Raw genomic sequence first — 21768 nt, 5'->3', positions numbered from 1 at the left:
TTTCTTTTCACAATAAATCTGTGAAATGGATGTGATGCCTAACCTTCTATACTTCTACAACTGTCTCATCTTGCAATAAGCATTTTCTGAGTCTAACATCAAGTACCTACATTATAAAATTTAACACCAACATCCCAACAATAAACTAATATATTTGAACTTAAGGTCATATAGCCCCAGCTTTGGGTATCAGTGCAAAGAATATCACCAGCTTTTAAAAACTAAAATACCTTGAGTAGGGAGATGCCAATTCTATTTTAAAGGTGCTGATCCTAATATTACTGCTACTTCTAATACTTCTTAGGAAAGCTAATGTTTTGAACTTGCCATTACATCATGAAAAAAAAGTCACTAAGTATGTTTAAAAGGCTTTATGCCTTTATTGGAAGTGCCACCAAAGAAATAACAACTGCTTTAGTAATTCATGTGGTTCCAGGTTCCAAAACACTGTAGGATTAAATGTTTGGTCATAACCCTGAGAAGTCAGATGTAAAGCTGAACACTTAAATCTAAGACACCTAACATTTGTGGGAGCACATATGCTCCAGGACACTAGATGATACATGCTTGATTTGGGTCAATGCTTATCTCAATCCTTAAAAGTGGACCCAAGCAAGAAAAAACTGAAAGGGGCCACTCCCCTTGTGTTTTTCGTACGTGCCATGCTGTCCTCTTCTGTTCCCGTGTGCTGCCATGCCTCCCTCTCTCAGTTCCTTTTGTTCTGCTCAGATGCCATCTTTTCAGAGAGCACTTCCTAGACCACCCTATTTTGAAGCAGAATCTCCCACATTCTCCTTATACTGCTTTGTTTTTTACAAAGCACTTATATCTGACATTATATTTTAAATGCATTTGTTTGTTTCTTGGCAGGAATTATTTCGTTTTTATCACTGCCTAGGGCTATTAATTTGTGAAGAACAAATGGTTCTCATGACATGTGGATTCTCCATGTAGTCTTCCCTCTACCAGGCCATTCCGTTTCTGGAAGAGTATCTTCAATAATAGGAAACTCGGTAACATGACATTCTTAGAAAGTTCTTGACTTTTTGAAAGTTTGAGTTTGTATGAGCTAATATATTCCTTCTTAAAACTTCTGCTATCGGTTTTATTTGTTCTTCTAGTGTATATGGGATAAGTTGAAGCCATTTAAACTTTTTACATGGCAGCCCTTCAAGTATCTGCTGTCTGTTCCCATGTCCCCTTGAGTCTTCTCAACTTGAGGGTAAGCATACCTTCAGCCAGGCCTCGTACAATGTTTTTTGGTCCCTCTCCTCTACTGGTCACGATCTTTTAAATTATGGTCAAAAATGCCCAGAAATGAATGTAATTCAAAGGTCTCAGGGCCTTTGCAAGCATGTCAGATGCTCATGTACATTAGCACATGGTTAAGATATGCATTTATACTTCCTCATTCACGCAGCCCTCCGTTCCCCACATGCATTCTTTTGAGCACTTACAATGTGCCTGCTGCTGATTTCCATTCTGGGGACACAGGGACGAAGCTGGCAGATGAGGTCTGGCCTTATGGAGTTTATATTCCTGTACGTTAGAGCTAATTCTTCCAACCAGATTTTTGTTTTTTAAACAAAGGGATGATAAATCTTAGAGCTAACGATGTTCTAGCTTGTGAAATTAAGAGTTTAGAAGTTTCTTACTTGTAAAATACAATTGAAATATTTGCAAAGATATTTAAAAATTTACAACTGGAAAAAAGGATGAGATTTGAGCATCTGACTTATACCCTATAAAGAATATTAGAAGAAATCAGTTCATAGAGTGGGGGTGATTGTGTGTGCGTGTGTGTGTGGTTGGGAGAGGGGAAACCTCAGGAGCAGAGGGTTGAACTGTCCATGCTCCTCAATGGGTAGCATATTATCAACCATCAGTTTATTCAAAGCCTTGCCTTCTTTTCCTCCCACCCCCGCTTCCCTTTCACCCCGTATGCCATTCCAGTCCTCTCTACCATCATAAGCAAGCATTCTTCATATAAATTTTGGGAAAAGTTTCTCAGAAAATTGAATTAGAATTTTATAAATATTGCTTTGAATTTATAAAACAATTTGTGGGGACTACACATCTTTGTAATATCAATTCTGTGCTATCCAAGGACATGAAATGTGTTTCCAATTATTCAAAATGTCTTTTATGTCATTTATGTCTTAGACATTTAAAAGTTTTCTATGAAGTTCTTCTATATTCTAAGTTAGCTTAGTTTCTAGATATTTTAGAATTTTTGTGGCTATTTTAAGTGGTATCTTATTTTTTGTTAAATCTTTTTTCTTTTTTTAAGATGTCAGTCTGCTACTTTATTTTAGGAGAAGAGTTCTAAGTCTATACATAGCAATGATTATATGGGAATAGTGATTGTTCCATAAAGTTCAGCACTGGAAAGAAGAGTTGTGCTCCTTTTGTATTTTATAAGCTTTTATTTCTTTTTACTACCTGAGAAAAGGAAAGCAGATCCCAGGACATTTATTGTAGTCTTGCCCTATAAGCATTTGAAAGCTGTTTCTTAAACCTCGTTCTTAGGGCTGAGAAGAACAAGAAGGGAGCAGGGCTGGTCAAGGGGTTCTATTCTCAGACATCATGAGCTCCCAATTTTGGGAGGCATTCACCATCTCAGCTGGATTATTTTTTGTTAAATCTTTTAGTTGGTATGTGTCTTTCCAGTTGGGAGTATTTTATTACATATTTTAAAAAGTGGATACAAAACAATATTAAGGGATTAATTTTTTTTTTCTTACTATATGAAGCTAGATGTTCCAAAACAACAGGATTCATAAAATAAACATAACAAAAATGCAGAATTTTACGAAGGAAAACAGTAGCATAAGGGAAGAAGGAGCAGCACTCATTATTTATATTAAACAGAAGACTCCACATACAGCCCAGAAACTTAGTAGCCTATGATGAAAATATGTCCCAGTGTTAACCTAATCCTGGGCTCAGGGCCCCTCTGTGGCTGAGAGGATTCAAATGTCACCAGTGCTTTCAAAGGAATGGGAAAGAGAGGAAGACAGTGAGGGCAGTAAGTAGTAGCGGGGGTCTGTTTGCCTGACGGGATGAGAAAACTGGGGAGGAACTCCAGGTCAAGGGCACTGACTAGAAATACAAGGTCAAACCCCTCCATGCCATAGTATGCTTACTTAATATACAGATCTTTAAACAGAAGTTTTGAATGATTCACACATCGCATCAACAACAGATACTAACTGTACAGCAAATCTCATTTGCTTCACATAAAAAAAAAGCCGGATACTCTGTCAGTGCTTTGTTATTTGAGGGAAAAGATGTGTCATTAAACAATCAATAGGCTACAAGACCATAACAGTGAGATAAGAGGAAGTGTTCCCCATTCACTGACAGGCATCGGATGGTGTCTGATGACCTACGAAGAGCATTCGGATTCATGTCCTGTGTTGAACCCGACAGAGTGAGGTGAAAGGCACTCATATATTATTCTTGTGTCCAGGAATTCACTGCACATTAAATTGTCAAGGTGATAGATGACAAGAAGTAAAGTTCTAGGGAAGATCAAAAGTATCAGTTTGAATAAACCACCATAAAAAGGAGGTCCTAACTAAGGCATATTTTTAGCACTAGATTTAACAGGGGTTTTGAGATAGTGTTTCTCTCACAGCCTTCACCACCATCCCTACAAAAGATGAGAAAGGCCGTTTTTTAAAATTATTTTCACCATCCAAATAACTTTTGTTTCATATTCCCCACAGATCGTAGTGGAATGGTGACATGGAGTGGGTACATAGAAACTTTATTAAACATATCTTAGGTGAGGTCTTCATTTTAAGCCTACCCATTAGTGTTGTATGCTATTTCATCAGTATTCTGGATTTCACGTTAAACAATGGGCTAATCTAAGTTAGAATTTCTGGGCCTCCATCTATAATTCAAATTGGCAAAAGAAAAAGATCTACTAGAAATCCCAGATGTTATGCAACAGAGGACTGTGAGGGGGGGAGTAGAAGCAAGAATTCAGGGCACATTATCAAAACAAACTCCTTTGAAATCACTCTGAAATCTATAATTTTTATTGCCTGTACCTTCCAGGGAACTGCCTGTGAGCATTTCACCTGAAGGCCATTTGCCGTGGAGCTGACGTTGACGGGTATAAAGCAGAGAAGTAAAAATTAACTTCAGTATGCACCACAAATCAACGTGGAGATCAGCTGTGGCCACCAAGCTCAGATGTCCCAAGCTCTTTGACAGTGTGACCCTGCTTGCCATTTGCTCATGGCGATTGGGCTAAGTACTCAGGGAGTTTTTGTAGGTGGACTCAAGTCACTGAAATCACTTGCTTGTTCCCCGCCCTCCCCCACGCCACACATACCAAACACAGAAAGCAGGAAATGTCTTTTCCATGTAACAATCACAAGGCAAGTCCCCTGGGACTTCCAGGGGGCTTGCATCTCCCAGTTCCTGTTTCTGGTTTCTGACTGCTAACTCTATATTTGGTAATAGCGTGCCTGTGGACTGTTTTGGATTTGGTCATAATATGATAACCTGGAGTCACTGTGCAGAGACCTAAAGCAATCTTATTTTTCCAGGAAGCAACGTGTTGACCTTTCAGGATTCGGACTGTTTTATTGAGTATGTTGAGTTTTTGAATCATGTTGTTTATAGCACAAAGTTGGGTGTTTACACTAGTGGTCCTTGAGGGGGTATGACTGTACAGGAATGGGATATGTACACTCCTACAGTCTCCTGGTTTATAGTGAGTTTCTATTTGTTTCCTATGTGGCCTGATGTAATCTAAGGAATGCTCTTTATACATGTTCTTAGTCCATGGCAGCCTTGAAAATAGCTACTTGCTCAGACATGAATAAATATTTGTCAGATAAGTAAGACAAGAGAGCTAATTTTAATCCCTTTACATCAGGGCAAGAAAGAATCAATACCCCTTTGATGGATAATAACCCCCTTCCTTCCCCAGTATTTTCAAAGCTCTATAGTGTTAAACCTATATGAACATGACCTTTTAAGAATAAACACATAATCAACTGTTAGTTGGCACAGAAAAGCAACTTACAAAATAGTTACTCAAAAAGCTGTTGGATTACTATTTCATCATCAATTACTATTTCATCATCAATAACTGCCCTTCTCACTCCTCCTTCAATTTTACTTTGTCATATTTTCAAACCTTGCTTTGAAAATAAGATCAGAAAGAATGTACTTCCATTTTACAAAGGGAAAATCAAGGCATAAAAACATATTTTAACTATTTTAATATTACCTTGGAAATGGGAAAGGAATTTGAGCCTCACAAAGAACCCTTTGTTTATAAAGTTGTCAGTCATTAAGCCAATTTTAGTGGATTATCATAGAAGAGCTAAAATAAGAACTTAAATTCCTCCCCTAAGGAACATTACTTTCATTAGTAATATGAATCCTGGGTGGTTTTACTTTAATAATTTATACCATACATTATTTCATATTGCTTTAATGCTTACTATAGGGCAGAAGTTATTCTTTTTTATAGCCAAGTATATAGTGAATAACCTTTAAAAAATCTACTGGGTAATTCAGAAAATTGATACTCTCTGTAACTTTCCATTTTCCCTTTTGGTCATTTTGTACTTGTTTTTATGCTGAAAATCCTGTGTTACAAACTGAACTCTGGCCACACCATTTGTGCAATGGTGATGGTTCCATAATATTCGATAGCAGTGTGCACAGGGGTGATGGGCATACCCTGGAGGATCAGCCTGAGGTTTGAATCCTGGCTGAATCCCTCTTGGCTACCTAACCTTCTTTATATATATATTTATATTTATTTTTTTTTAAATTTTTTGTTTTGTTTTGTTTTCTATTAAAGATGCTGCAATTATGTCAACAAATTGGCTACCTAACCTGCTATACTTCAGAATTCTCATCTGAAAAATGAGGCTAATCTATTTCTACAGCTCCATTCTGGGAATTAAATAAAGTACATACAGATTCTAGGACAGGTTCCCTCGCCAGTGTTTCTTGATGGAAGTTCCATTATCATTCTCAATAAAACAATTCTTCTATTGTGTGGGAATGTCCCACCCATTTCAGGATGTTTAATATCCCTGAACCTGCCCTCTAAAATGCCATCTGTGCTCTCTGGTCACTGTGCTGATCAATGAAGTCTTTGTGAAATGATCACACCAAATCTTCTTTTAATGCTGATTTTTTCCCTTCCATTCCTATTTAAAATAATATATATATATTATATATATATATTAAAATAATATATATATATATATATATATATGTTGGTTTTGTATACTCATTCTTTCAGACTTTGCTCCATTATCTCCTCCTCAAGCCTCTAACTTCCAGTGGTTGAGATGACAACATCATATTTAATGCTCTTGAGGTACCAGCAAGGCGCTCATACATTAGAAGGCATTTTTAATGTATTTTTACGGTCTTTAGACTATTAGCAATCTGAGGGCATAAGCTGTGCTGCATTTCTCTTTCAATGTCTAGCACTCCACCTAGTACCTGATATATTGCTGGGCTCAGGGATGTTTGCTGAATTAAACAGTATGAATTCTGAGCCTTGCAGCTTTCAATACTGTGCTGATGCAATATTTCTTCGGAGCATCTCACTTTTTCTCAGAACCTTGGCATCTCAGTCTTTGCTTCCTGTTCCCAGTCAACTGGCATCAGATTTCTTTGTAAAGGCTATAGAGATGAAACAGGCCTACAGGTGAAGGGCCCAGGCTAGGTCACCTATCTGGGGAGAGGCAGTGACCACAGGAGGTAATGGTGGTGGTGCAGAGCAGGGGGCCGGTGGGAGCTCCGAAGGCTTCTGGACAAAGGAGAGACATGGAAGGGCTGTGCTGCAGGGAGACGATTCTGGCCACTGTACAGGAAAAGTGGTTTAAGTTGTGCTTAAATCCTCTCCTGAACTCAGCGCAGGCACACCTCCTAAAGGTCTATCATAGACTTTTTCACAGGGACACTCTCACTTTCATTCATTTTGTTCCAACTACTAGTTCTTACAGATTAACTACTAGTTAACTACTAGTAGATTAACTACTTAACTCTTAATTAACTAGATTAACTACTATAGTTAACTATTAGTTCTTATAGATTTTCTGTGTCCTTTCTCTTTTCTGCACTTCATGCTGCCATGCAATGTGTAAACAAGAGAAACAACTCCTTGTGCTTGTTAGGCAGATCATGCAGCAGTGCCGTGAGCTGTGGCACAGTAATAAAAACGGATTCATAGTCCTCCTGTTGATCTGCGTCACCTCCTTCTATTATTAATATTTCCCATACTGGCCATCCCAAATCTTGGCCCTCCTCTTTGAGGCCCCCACTCCACTACCTCCCTCATCCTCACAATCTCTCAGCAGCTGTGCTGCTTTCTACATCACAGAGAAACCAGAAGCCAAAAGGCCTGGATTCCCATCTTGCTGCTCCCCTTCCAAATATAATGCATTTATGGCCATCATTCCCATTCTGCTGGAAGACCCCCCTCCAACCAAATCAAGGGTAATCCTTCCACCAGGATCCTGGATCCATTACCTCATTTCTTCCTGAAAATGACCATTCATCACTAACCCTAACCTCCTGGTCTTATATCCAACTGATTACTTAATATCTCACTTGGAAGCTTAACATATATCTCTCACTTAACATGCTCACAACCAAATTTTTCAAGTTGCTTAGGACTAGAAATCTTAGAGTCATCCTTGATTTCTCCTTTTCTCTCATATTTTATCTTCAATCTTTGAGCAACTGTTGGTGGTTTTTCCTTCAAAACATATCCAGAACCATGGCTTCCACCCTGGTCCAGACCATCTGATTTATCTGTTGATTGGATTATTGCATAGCATTCCGAATAATACCCCTGCATCCATCCTCACCCCCTGCAATGTATTCTCAATGGATAGCATGGTCTTGTTAAAATGTGAGTCAGATCATGGCAATCCTCTGCTTGAAATCCTCCAAACATGTCCCATCCCACTCCGAGCAAAGCCAGACCTTTCAGTGGCCTACAAGGCACTGCACGATCAGGCTCCCATCACATCTCGGCCTCAGCTCCTGCTGCTCTTCTCACTCACAGGGCTCTCCACACTGGCCTCCTGGCTTTGCCCTCAGCAGACTGGCGATACCCGCTTCAGGCCTGCAACATTATCACCAGGTGGCTTTCTAGGTTCACCTTAATGTTCAGACTTACTCAGATCACCATAAATTTCATTCGGCACCAGAATCACTTGGAAAGATACAGGATTAGAGTCATAACTTGCCAGCAAGCCAGCACAGGCTTTCCTCCCTTGGGAAAATCTTCACAACTGTCCACATAGTGTCCACACACACTGCAGCCCAGCAGCTAGTCTCTCCTCCCTATTTCATCTCAGGTGCAAGGAAGAGATCCAACGTAGGCAGGTTCAGGACTTACCCTGCCTTAAAAGCCTTGTGCCCCAAAGGAGCCAATATCTCCTGTAACTCAATAGATACGTCTTCAACATGTCAAGAAGCATGCTTAGTTACAAGTGTCACCACAATCACAGGAGTCCAATGATATGGTTTCCTATCTGTCTAGAGTGATCGCTCCCAGCCCAGACGCAGTTGGCCAATCAGCACTCAGTGGTCATTTATGCCATAAGCAATGTTGCCTAGTAACACAGTTAATATTCACTTTTATCGGGTCTCCAGGGAAACAGAACTAGAAAGCTGAGAAAGTGAAGTCAATTCCTCTCCAGAAGGGGAAGGATCCTGTTAAACCTTTGACTATGTATCCTTTACTCTTCTGTTCCCCCCAGCTCTCACTGGCTCCTTCCAGGACATCTGCATGGCCTGCTCTTATTTCTCCTTTAATTCCTTGGCAAAAGTCACCTTACCAATGAAGACTTCCCAGGCCATCCTATTTGAAAATTGCAACTCTTACCTCATCTGGTGGGACCTGCTATCATCCTTGCATGCTTTATTTTTTTCCTAATTGCCCTTATCATCTTCTAATATATATATATATATATATAAATTGATTTTGTATATTTTGCTCATTTTTTTCCCCATAGAATTTAAGCTCCATAAAGCTGGGATTTTTGTCCTTTATTTTTTCCTACTTCACTGGTAACTCTTGGTAGAACAGTACCTGATGCACAGTAAGTTCTTCAACAACCATTTGTTCTATTTATGAATGAATTTATGCTCTTTCTTTCAGACTCTGGCATCTCATTGCCATCCATTTTGGGTGGGTGGGTGAGTGAGGGTGCAAAATGTTTTCAGTGACCAAGTAAGAGCCAGCACGGTGTTTGGGATTAAGAACAGGGACTTTGGAACCAAACTGCTTAGGTTAGAATAAGGGCTCTGCCACCTACCTTGGGAGGTTCCCTTAACTTCTCTGTGCCACAGGTGTCTCCTTTGTAAATGGGGATACGACCAGCACATACAACTTAGAGTTGCCATAAAGATGATTGCTTGTTTATTCAGTTCTCCTTTGGAATGAACTGCTAAGCGATATCTGTATTCTCAAAGTAGTGCCTGGCACATAGCAGGCATCCAAAATATATCCGGATTCAATATATGAATATATAGTGTCTCTCTAGAATAAATTTTGGTTGTGTTACTTAAAAAAAAAAAAGGACAACCTTTTGCATTACTTAAGTCTTTCCAAGGTGGTTGGGTTACTTTTTAATTCAGAGCTAAACATTGGGTAAAATGAGCATCTTGTCAAACTGCTAGTTCTTCCAGGAAATCTTACCAACTGTAAGATGTAAAAAGCAAAGAAAAGCAAAAAGTTCCATTTGGCAATATATATGGCACTGGGTACACATACTATATTTCACTATAAAGCCAACTTTGAACCATAAGGGCCCCCTTTGATGGTCTTAACGTCAAACATTACTTGACTGCAGCTAACTGCTCTTTGGGCTCATTGAAATCTTGTAAGTACCATCTTTACCTTATTAAGAAAGTTCAGTGAATAAGTGTTTCAGGCTCTCTGCCATGATTACAAATATGATATACAAATAGAGAAGAGGAACTAATATTTACAGAATTAAAAATCAGACAGCCAGATCTTTAAGAGGTCTCATTGACTTGGTGTCTCGCTCCGGCCCACAATCTGCCATGGGTCTAGGCACCTACCTGTAAAGTGCATCCAAACACGCCGATCATCAGCATGGCCACCGAGAGGTAGTCAGTAAACACGTCCCACCACGGCTTCAGCACCCGGAAGGCAGGCTGCTGCTCGGAGAACTGCCGGAACTCTGTCACAGGAATCATGTTTCTGGGGAAGGAGAGATTACTGGTGAATGAATTTGTCATCAAGTACAATGTACTGCATTGTTACCAGCATTTCAAATGAGGCTTCAACCCATCAGAAGCAGAGATCTGAACTAGTGCAGGAGCTAATTAGGCACGTCAGTGTTTCAATGAGCCATTGAATAAAACCACCAGTTGAGGAAAGAAAGAGACCCATGTGGAAAACGCGAGTACCTTCACGGGTTTGTTGTCCAATAATCGGGTTCCCTTTGTGCTCCATGTGGGACAAAGAGACCAGGGTCAGAACAGTTGCCAAGTCCCAGTTATTTCCTAGACCCTTACTTCCTCTAAACAGAACTATTTTTGCTATTTATCTTACCATCTTGCGTTATTGCTTTAAACTATTTTTTTAAGTGTCATTTCAGCATTTGTGTGTGTTAATTCTTCACTGAGCCCTGTTTATAAAGCATTTTGCTTGCTCCATGGGGAAGGAAAACAACGTTGCCATGTGATGCTTGTCTTTTAAGAGGAAAGATCTTATTGGTGATGGGGGGGGGACCCAATCTCTCTTGCCTTTTTTTTTATCTCCATGCTTGTGTCTTGATTTCTTTTCTCTATTTCCTATACTTCTCATGTTTTACTCTGAATTTCAAACTTATCCTGATTTTCTCTGAGAAAATCAGAGAAAATCCTGGAAACTCCTCTGTCTCTCTCTAAATGACAGAAGAGAAATGAATAGGGCACACCTGAGGCTAGGGGAAAAGACGTGTATCCTTCTCTTGGTTTGCATACTCCTTCCTCACTCCTCATTCCCACTTCCTTTACTAGGAACCAGGACTTCAGGTTAATCAGCCTGCCACTGTGAGAAGAAATTTTCTTTCTTTATTTTAGGGCAGGGAATAAGAGTGGCCAATGAGGGCCCAAAAGAAAATTTCTCTCCCTTCTACCTTCTTTAGATCCCATAGTGTAGTTCTCTATGCATGTCCTTGTTATTTAGCTCTAATTAAAGAGTCAGGCTACATTTGCTGCTTAGTCTCCCAAGTCTTGTTGGTTTCATGGACCTTCCTTCCTTGATACTGAGTTAAGGACTATTGTTGGAGACTAAGACCCTCCACATTCCAACGACTTGTCTTGACTTGTCTTACACAAGGGCCTCGCCCCAGAAAATACATTCCATGCCATGCTTGCTCCAGGGCATGCTACCTGCAATTGTTCCCAACCCCCTGCCAGGTTGGGGTTGAGTGATCCATCACAAAGAGCTTCCGGTGCCATTGGGATACTGATTGGGGCTGATTAGCCCACACCCAAGCCTCATCATCCCCCCACTCTATTTTTCAGTTTCTACTTCCTTGTTTTCTGTATATAAAACCTACTAAAAATCCAAGTAAAGTAGACCTTGACAACCCTTTGCTTGGTCTCGTTTCTTTCTCTCGCCCATCTCTTTCAGGCACGGTCCCCCTCGCCCCCGCGAATAACAAAAGGTCCCTCGGGCCAGGACAAACTATACAATAAACACCCCAGATAAAAGCAAAGCCTCTTCTTTGAATTCATTGGTGGTTATGTTTTCAAAACTATTATGTTATTCATTGTCTTGCTGCTTATGACTTTTTCTTAAACAATAATTTGTCTTCCTTTTGGATTTGTTCATTAACACATGTTGAAAATTTCAACTGTGGATGATGTTCTCCCCTATGACTTACCTACTCAACACCTGTGTAGTATTTGCTACAATTTCTTCATTTTACTGAAACACAATTTTCTTAACTCCACTAGGCTGCAAGCTTCTATGTATTATGCATATGTGTGTTCCCAAAACACATAATGCAGACAAACTGAGTAAGCTCAGTAAATTACTTTGCATGTTCCTAATGTCATTAAAATTTCAGACTTAGTCAAACTTTGATTTTCCTGACACTCAGGCCTCTTTTCTTCTCAATGAATCATAACAATCTGATTGCCCCAAATGTTTGCTAGTCACAGTTGTTTCAGCAGCAGTCAAAAATGGGACTAACTCGTCTTGACTTCCAAAAGTTTTGCTTCAAAAGGTACTGTCTCATCCTATTTTGCGTCCCCATTACTTACCATAGTGCCTGAAAAACAAGAGGCTCCGAACAACTGTCCATTATATACATGAATGAACAAATTCAGATGCTTATTCATGGAGCAAAGCTCATCCAACTCAGATTTAGGGTGACCCTAATTAGTTGCAGTGACAGTGATAATTAGCAAACTAGCTGTGCTGCAGTCTTGGTTGTTGTCTATTCCATAATAAGTTCCTTTACATCTTGGAGGAAATCGAGCTTGTTAAATTATTTAAGCAAGCGACAATTTCAGGAATAAAATGGACCAATGTAGAGCAGTGAACCTCAAACGTTTTGGTCTCTGGACCCTTTCACACTCTAAAATGTAATGAGGAGAATCCCAAAGTGTTTGTAAATTATACCTATTAATTATACCTATTACATTAACACATATTATGAAAAATGACTATATTTTCCAAAACAGAAAAATTAGAGAGAATAATGGCATTGTTTTACATTTCTACAAATCTCTTTAATAATCTGGCATAATATACTAGACAACTGGATTCTCAACTCTGTTTGTACATCAATCTATTGTGATACATGTTGTTTTGCCTGAAATTTATAAATCAAATACAGTCTCACAAAGACACATGGTTGGAAAAGGGAGTATTTTAACAGGCTTTTTGTATCATTGTGGATATTCATTTTTGATACTATGCAAAACCTTGACTAGGTTAGCTGCAATATGGAATCTGGCAACTATATTACAGAACTTTTAAACTCCATTATATTAAAACTCATTAGCCTACTTCTCACTTTGAGTAGATATTTTTACCCATGTATTATTTTGTAGCATCATGCATTGGTAATTTAGAAAAAATTGGATCACTAAGTTATTAAGATCTTCTAAATGTTGACATATTTCATAATAAAATATTTTAAAAATCACATTTATTAATATCATCACTGCTATCATCAGAGAAATGTTTACGTATTTGGAAGCTGCCAAGCTCATGGCAGTGAATACAAGTTTTCCACAATTCTAATTATCACTTGAAAGTGATTTTATCACTGTCAGCAAATATTATTAGTTTTTCTCCTTGAAGTGTCAGGCTCATTTCATTCATGAGGACACATACGTCACATACTCAAATCTGAATAATCATTTGTTTTATTCAAGTAAAAGTAGTGTGATATGATAAAGTAGCTAACTCAAACAAGCACACCAAGGCTTTGTCTTGAGATCACCACTGCACTTTGGAATGCAACAGAAGTGATTTGCGTATTCTTCCCGCTTCATCGTGCAGGCAAGGGTTGAGAGTTATTAAAATAATAATTTTAGGCCGGGCGCTGTGGCTCACGCCTGTAATCCTAGCTCTTGGGAGGCCGAGGCGGGCGGATTGCTCGAGGTCAGGAGTTCAAAACCAGCCTGAGCAAGAGCGAGACCCCGTCTCTACTATAAATAGAAACAAATTAATTGGCCAACTGATATATATATATAAAAATTAGCCGGGCATGGTGGCGCATGCCTGTAGTCCCAGCTACTCGGGAGGCTGAGGCAGGAGGATCGCTTGAGCCCAGGAGTTTGAGGTTGCTGTGAGCTAGGCTGACGCCACGGCACTCACTCTAGCCTGGACAACAAAGTGAGACTCTGTCTCAAAAAAAAAAAAATAAAAATAAAATAAAATAATAATTTTACTGCTTCAACAAGGACATTATGTGAAACTTGCTTTTTCATTAATTGCAAGTGTGTACCAGTAAAGAATTCAATCCCTTCAGTACAATCTGGTGCCTCTATCTTGAGTAGTGTCAAGGAACCTAACCCATCATTGCTTTTGTACCATTACTGGAAAAGGAACAAAACATTTTAGCACTGTATTTATAAAATAATTTTTACCTTGTGGGGTCCGTTAAATAGGTTTAGGTTACCAGGCTTCCATGGAACATACTTCGAGAACCACTGAGGCAGAGGGACACTGTTTTTTTTATCAAGTAGCTATAGCTTTACTTTATACTTTCTACTTCATAGTAGTATAGCTATAGATTTACTTGAAAAAGCAAGGCCCTGAGTACTCACAACAGGTGAGGTTTTCTGAGTCCTTGGTTGAGTTGCCTCACAGGGGTCATGATTTAAACATGGGAAATAAAGTCAAACTAAGGAATCTAGGAATTTAAGTATTATCTACTGCTTCTTAACATTGGCGGAGGGATTATGAGATTTTGTTAGCATTAAAGCTGGTCAAGATGGTGAAGCCTTTTAGTGTCATAACACAACTCTTATCACACTTAAACTCTTTTGAGTCAGTGTATGTATGTGCATGTGTATGTACATAGCCACATACATGTATATATACTACATTCAAATGTACTGATTTAACATATTACAAGGCCCCAAGCCAATACCCAAAACAACATTAATCTTTAATATTTTTGATACGAAAAGGGGACTAAGGGAGAGTTGAATAAAAATCTCCAAAATTAAAGAGAGGGTAGATGGCCCTTTGGCTGCTTAACTGATTTTTTTTTTTTTTTTGTATTTTTCTTTCACAACTTTCAGCACCTCTGAAAATTCATGCATTTCAGTGACAGCCACACTTGATTGATTTTTCTTTCATTACCACTGTCATTTCCAACTGATTTGTGACAATTTCAAGAGTTTTCATTTTCAGCCTAGGGAGCCATTCTGAATAATCTGCTGGCTTTAAATAGTTAGGCAGCTAAAAATTAATTAGCATAATTGTATTTCTATTTAAAATTTTTTTCTATTTTAGAAATATAAATGATTATCCTTCTACCTCCTCCAACCCCAATTTTCAACTTACTATAGAAGCTTTTAGTTTACATTATTAGTAATGTGTTTGTAAATATGACATTTCAAATTAAATAAACAGATTCTGGTATCCTAATTTTTTAAATGTAAAATTTTACACTGTATCTCTGTTTCTGTAGACTTTTGCAGAAATCCATATGCATTTTCTTATTTAAAATACTTATTACAAAAACCCCAATGTAATGGCTCTATATTCTACACAATTTTACTTCTCGAAGATATCATTTAATTCTTTGGTGAAGAATGTTGGTAAAGTTAGGTGCCAACAGAGACAGTTTCTTATTTCTTTCATTTATATGGCTCTTCTTAAAACAATATATCCTCACCCCTCCACAGGATAATTTTAGTACTGTCTTGCCTAGAATTAATCACACAGAATATATTCTACTCTGTTTATCAACCATGACCTAACTAACATCAGACTTATTTTACTTTGATTCCAACACGATTGCTAACAGTGTTCTCCTATGGCTATCAGGTAGGTATTGCTAACATTTATTTTGTTCCATATTTTTCTGAGAGTGGATAAATAGCATCACCTTTAGATACCATAATCATATATCATTCAAGGAAATCAGGGCCAATTTCAAATGATGACAAGTATCATATTAGTACCCAAGTGAGTAGCCCCTTTTATTTTATGAATAAAAATAATTTAATAATTTATGATCACATGAAATATGAATTCGATGGAAAAGAAACTTATGTGTATTGTTCATCTGTGCTGCTAAAGCCAATGGATAGTTCTCATTCCTCATCTTATTTGATTTGTCAGCAGCATTTGACATAATTTGACCATTCTCATTTGGCTTTTAGGACACCACAGCCTTATAGTTTTCCTCCTACTTTCCTGGCGATTTCTTTTTCTACTCCTTTGTTGTTTCCTTCTCTTCTCCCTGACTTCTTACTTTGGAGCCCCAGGGCTTAGCCTTTGGTCTTCTTCTCTTCCCTAACTCATTCAGTCCTCCGGTGACTGCATCTGATCTCAATGCGTTCCATACTATCTAAACTGAACACTTCACAAATTCACCTCTCCAGCCAGATTCACAGATCCAACTATCTACTTGACATCTCCTCTTAGCTATCCACCATACACATCAGACTCAGTATGTCCCAAGTCTACTCCTGTCCTAGTCCCTTACTCCCCGTCCCCACAGCAAAGCCCTATTCTACTTGAAGCTTTCCTAGCTCAGTAAATGGCTACTCTTCCTAGTTGCTTAGGCCAAAAATCTTAGAGTCATCCTGACTCCTTTCTGTCTCTTATATCCACATTCAATCTGTCAAAAAAAGCTTATTATGTTTTTTAATGTATCGCCTCTCTCCTTCCAGAAGAATGTAAGTTTCATGAAGGTAGTACTTCACTTCTTAATTCTATTTTGTTCACCGATGTATTGCAAGTACCCAGAAAATAATGCTTGGCACATAGCAGACACTCAATGTTTCATGAATAAATTAGAGAATATGCAGTAATTTTAATGAAGAAAGGGGGTGTAATTGCCTTCAGCTTTAGAAATAATAATTACAAAAGCAAAGTGTGTGTCTGAGGAATGTCATGGTAGGAAGGTCCCACAGTGCAGGGCCAGGACATTAGCACAGCGCAGCCAGTATGGAGAAATGTAAACAAGGGAGAGCACAAACATGCCATGATTTTAAATTTATAGGTTCTTCTCAGTTGTACTCAAAGGCTCCACAAATCAAAATAAAGTCATCAGGATATGCTCAAAACATCAGTTACAAACAAACTGCTTTTCTTCTAGCAGTGTAAGGTTGGAAATAAAAAGCAGGAAAATAAAGCCAAATTTTCCCAATTACATAAAAATTATATCTTTCTCCCTTGGGAGAGCATGAGTCTAGATTGTGTTTTATTATATAGTTGTGGTACTCATGACAAAATATTTCTAGAAAGATCCACTGAAGAAGAAATAATTATATGGTTCTATAGGAATGTATTTTATTAAAAGAGAAAATCATAAATGGGTTATAAAATTTTAGAACCTGAAAGGGACAAGTGAGATCATTCAGTTCATGCCCCTCATTCAATGGGGTGAAAAACTTGAGCCAAAAGAGATTAGGTGACTTATTCAAGCAACACAGCTTGTGGTAAACCCTGACTTCTGACCAAATCTTTTCCTTCCTCCAGAGCTCTTTGCTGATACCACACGATGCTGACTAGAACTTAAATAATCTGCTAATATAATGTACTTTAAGAAACAAATAGTTAATTCATTTATTTATTTACATTTTGTAGAGATGGGGGTCTCACTATGTTGCCAGGCTGGTCTTGAACAGCTGGCCTCAAGTGCTCCTCCTGCCTTGGCCTCCCAAAGTGCTAGGATGACAGGCATGAGGCACCACACCTGGCCAACAAATCATTTAAACAGAATTTTTCCCATACTCAAATCTCTCTTTTCATGTCCTTTATTTGACAATATAAAATAAAAAATAATAAATGACTAATAATACATTTAAATTATTCTTAAGCTACACTGTCCTGGAAGCATCATAAAATGAGAGAACTTTTCACTCAAAGGAATATTAAGAGACAAGTTGAACTTGCAACAAAATGGATACTTCTGTATTATGTTCTCCTTAGATTTTTCCATGATGTCATATGTTCAGTTAATGGCCCAATTACATGTTTGGAAAGCATTCAAATTAAGCTTAACCTGTATTTCTAAAGGTGGTGGTATATAGGGAGCAAAAATTACTCCTACCAAGACATTCTAGTTCTCTCTTAACCAATGAGGATATTATCCCCTCTATGATTATATTGTTTTTAAAAACCATCCTTTTAATCCTGTGTACTTGTGGCTGTACATCTTAATGCCTTTCCTTACATGCTAGTTTCCACAAGTTATCTTTATCACAGTGATAGGCCTTTGAATCCACTAAAAGTGTGTTATATATTATGATTAGTAGCTACTTTTTCTCTCACAAACATGATTCACTTTAACTCACTTACGTGCTTGCTGTAAATTAAATATGAGAGTCAATTATATGTCAGGTACTGTGCTAGGTGCTGAGGCAATGGAAATAAGCAAAATAGATAAAGTGCATGCCCTCGCCCACACATACACTCATGGAAGAATATTCATTAAAGAAATTTCTATAAAAGCATGAATTGAAATTGCTCTTCTTTGTAAAAAGGATTGATATTGTTTCCTGGGCTACTGGTGCATTTAAATAGATTGTCACATTATTTTTATTTCACTGAGAATAATGTTCATATCTTGTTTATTTCCATATCTTCTAGAAAATAGCACAATGTCTCAGAAGAGGCCCTCAGTGCATATTTATTAAATTGAAATAGACTTAAACATATACTCACATATACACACGCACCCAATTGAACATTTTGTAGTAAGGACCAAACTCTTGTACTTTGTTATTATCCCCTTATATCAATATGAAGCTTGTAATTGAAATAAATACAAGAGAGACTATTATCATATAGCTCCATATTATAAATAATGATTACTCAAAGAACATCTACTACTGAAGAGAATGTTTGAGATGAGGAAAGAAGTCAGGAATAATTTATAATTTCAAAGTTAAGGATCACTGAAATTTTAATACACAATGTTCTACCACTAGTGCTAAAGAGGATGCATTGATCAATAATGCCTTGTTAGTTCTTAGCTTGTACCCAAGGAAATGACCACATTTTGTGATTCCCTTGTCAAAACATTACCCTATGAAGAAATAAGTGATAGAAAACTGATCTAAACATAAAAAAGTCTTGTTAACAATATAATGGTTTGGAATATTGCACTTCTAAATCTTGCTGAGATCCTGAACGAAGGCTTTAATTTCTTTGAGATTTTTGTCAAAAAGCTTCAGCTACATCTATATGATACTAATAATTATGTAATGCTTACTGTGCACATTTCAAGTATATTTAAATTCAGAAATCCTTTCTGAAATGAGGCTAAGCTATTGTCTAATAGTCTTTTAAAAACTAACCATAAAGATGATCATCAAATGTTGGTTTCTCCTTTCCCCACCTCTGTTACTCTGAGTACACCTACAGTCTCTATGAGAAATGGCTCAGCTGTCTGTGTCCTATTGGCCTTCTTGACTATCTCCTTCAAAACAGAACAGTCTTCCAGAAGTTATAGTGTATACATAGCCCTCAGTAGTATCTGAAACTCTTGAAAAGGCTGTGCATTTCCCCTCAACTTCTCAATATCACGGTTTAGACAAGGTTTACCCCATCATCTTATCATTCCCAACATCCAGTAACTAAGACTAGGATTCAATTGAGTTACTGTGTAATGATTGTTTTGATTCCTTCTTCAGTGGATGAAAGGAGGCTGAAGTTTATCTCCAGTCTAGTTTTACCCCTTGAGCCAAGAAGACAGACACACCATGAACATTCAGTTCAGCGCAGGCCAGAAAATCCAGGCAAAACAAGAGTTTGTGAACCCGCTGACCTGGAATGATGCTTCCTTCTGACAAAGGGATAGTGAGGACAGGAAGGGAGAGGGCAGAAAGACTCCCGCCCTCGAGAACATTAAAACTAAGTTTCTTGTTTATTTTTTAACTTCTGAAGTTTAGAGTAATATGAAAAGGCAGGAGTCACCTTTTATTCCATATTTCTCACTTTGGGGCCTAAAATGCTCAAAAATTGTTTGTGGAGCTAAATTCATAAGACTGCATAGTGGGAAAGTTGTATTTTCTGTTCTGACAAGTTTAGCTTGTTTTCCAAATATCTTTTCACAAACATAGATGGTAGACAAGTACCTATACAAACACCCAACCAAAAGTGCGACAGGGAGACTAAAACAACGTTTGTTTTGAGACAGAGTCTTGCTCTGTCACCATGGGTATAGTGGTGTCAGCATAGCTCACAGCAACCTCAAACTCCTGAGCTCAAGCGATGCTTCTGCTTCAGCCTCCCAAGTAGCTGGGACTACAGGTGCATGCCACTGTGACCAGCTAATTTGTTCTATATATATTAGTTGGCTAATTAATTTCTTTCTATTTATAGTGGAGACAGGGTCTTGCTCTTGCTCAGGCTGGTCTCAAACTCCTGACCTCAAGCAATCCTTCTGCCTTGGCCTACCAAAGTGCTAGGATTACAGGCATAAGTCACCGTGCCTGGCCTACTAAAGCAACTTTTTGCCAAAAACTTTCCCACTTGTTTTTTTTTTTTTTCAAGTAGGAGTAAATTTTTAAATTTTTCAGCTATGTTAAATACAACAACTAGGAAACCAAGTAATACTGTTCAGGAGACAGGAGACTGGTGTTTCAAGTGAGAGATTGAAAGACCAATAGATTTAGACCATGATATTTTTTGTCTTCCTTTCTTATTAAAATCATCTTTATAGCAATCTACCATTTAAAATTTCACTTCTAAGAAGGATCGGAGAGTATGAAAAGTTTGATAATAGCAGAAAAACACTAACTGCTGAATAATTCTCTTTGGGGCTTTCAAGAAGGCTGTTGTCCATCTCACGCCAGCTCTTTATTTGTCTTTCCTGTGGGATGTGCTCAGTAAATCCATGATGGAAGGAAAAAGTTAGGGTTCTCCAGCCTCCAGGAAAAAACAACTCTGCAGGAGGAAATCAACAACTATGAAACTTCCACCCTCAGAGTATTAAAACTGACATGAATGCACCTAAAAATTAGAATATTAGGTTTTTGTCCATCCAGCCAATAAATATTTAATGCAAGGCTTTGTGTCTACAGGAAAAATAATTATTGGGTTTGGCTCTAAGTTTAACATATTGATTTAAGGGCCATTTTTTCCAAGGTAAACATTTTATGAGTTCCCTCTTCCAAGTTTTCTTTTCTCGCAGCAAAGATAAATGAAACTGAATATGAAGACATTTGATACTCCTAGAGTCACACATTCTAGAAGCTGAGGGAGGGCATAAAAGGTTTCTTTATATGAAAGCTCTAGGAGGATATGGTCAAAGGCTACTGGCCTCTCAAATCTGGATTGTGCCAAAAAATCTATATGAAAAAAATTATTATAAAAAATGAATCATTTAAAACATGTTGTTTCTGAAGAAAACTACATTCTTTAATTTAAACAGATAAAAACAACTAGCCCCCTCAAAAAGAAATAATGAAGCTAAGTGAAATACATTATGTGATTGCACAGGCCAATGATCTATGTGGATCCTGAAAAGTCATTACAAAAAAGATATGATAGTGGCAGGGCCTTGTGGTGCTAATCCTACAACTAGAATGTTCTTTCAATCCCTCCCTTGCTTTGCAAACTCCTATGCATACTGCAGACTGAGACTCTAGCATTTCTTTCTCATGGAGTCCATCTCCAGTCTCCCTGACTAGGTCAAATCTAGCATTTCAGGCTCTTGTGGCCTGTGGATGTCCCTTGATGGCCCATCACAGATAGCATTTTCCACACATTTGTGTTCTTGGATTAACGCTGGTCTCCCCTAGACTACAGGCTCCAGGAAGGCAGGGATGATTTCCATTCTGTTCACCATTGTTCTCCCAACACCTCACAGTGTTTGGCATGTAATAGTTGTTGAATATATATTCACTGAATAAATAAATGAATAATTAAAAACAAAGTTACAAGAATGGTCTAAATGTAAGATCTTGGTTTTATCAACTTGAATCCTTTCTCAGTAAAAAGAAAGTAGATTAAGAAAAAGAAATTAAAGCCCATTAGCTAACTTGGAAGAAGACCAAAAGCAGTGCTTTTTTTTCCCTCTGTTGCCCAGGCTGCAG

The 21768-nt window shown here is 38.0% G+C and overlaps 1 protein-coding gene across 1 annotated transcript in view; it reads right to left on the bottom strand.

Moving 5' to 3' along the window:
* LRRC8C (leucine rich repeat containing 8 VRAC subunit C) overlaps positions 1–21768 on the bottom strand; it is an 80479-nt gene that overhangs the window by 24092 nt on the left and 34619 nt on the right. Inside the window, exon 2 of the mRNA XM_012790850.3 lies at positions 10093–10234. Within this exon, the coding sequence (XP_012646304.1) occupies positions 10093–10230 (138 nt within the window). The 5' untranslated portion in view covers positions 10231–10234. The remainder of the gene's footprint in view (positions 1–10092; positions 10235–21768) is intronic.

The sequence above is a fragment of the Microcebus murinus genome, chromosome 2, assembly GCF_040939455.1.
Source record: "Microcebus murinus isolate Inina chromosome 2, M.murinus_Inina_mat1.0, whole genome shotgun sequence".
Taxonomy (NCBI): Eukaryota; Metazoa; Chordata; class Mammalia; order Primates; family Cheirogaleidae; genus Microcebus; species Microcebus murinus.
The sequence above is the reverse complement of the archived record's forward strand: the minus strand, read 5'-3'. Positions and strand labels throughout refer to the sequence as shown.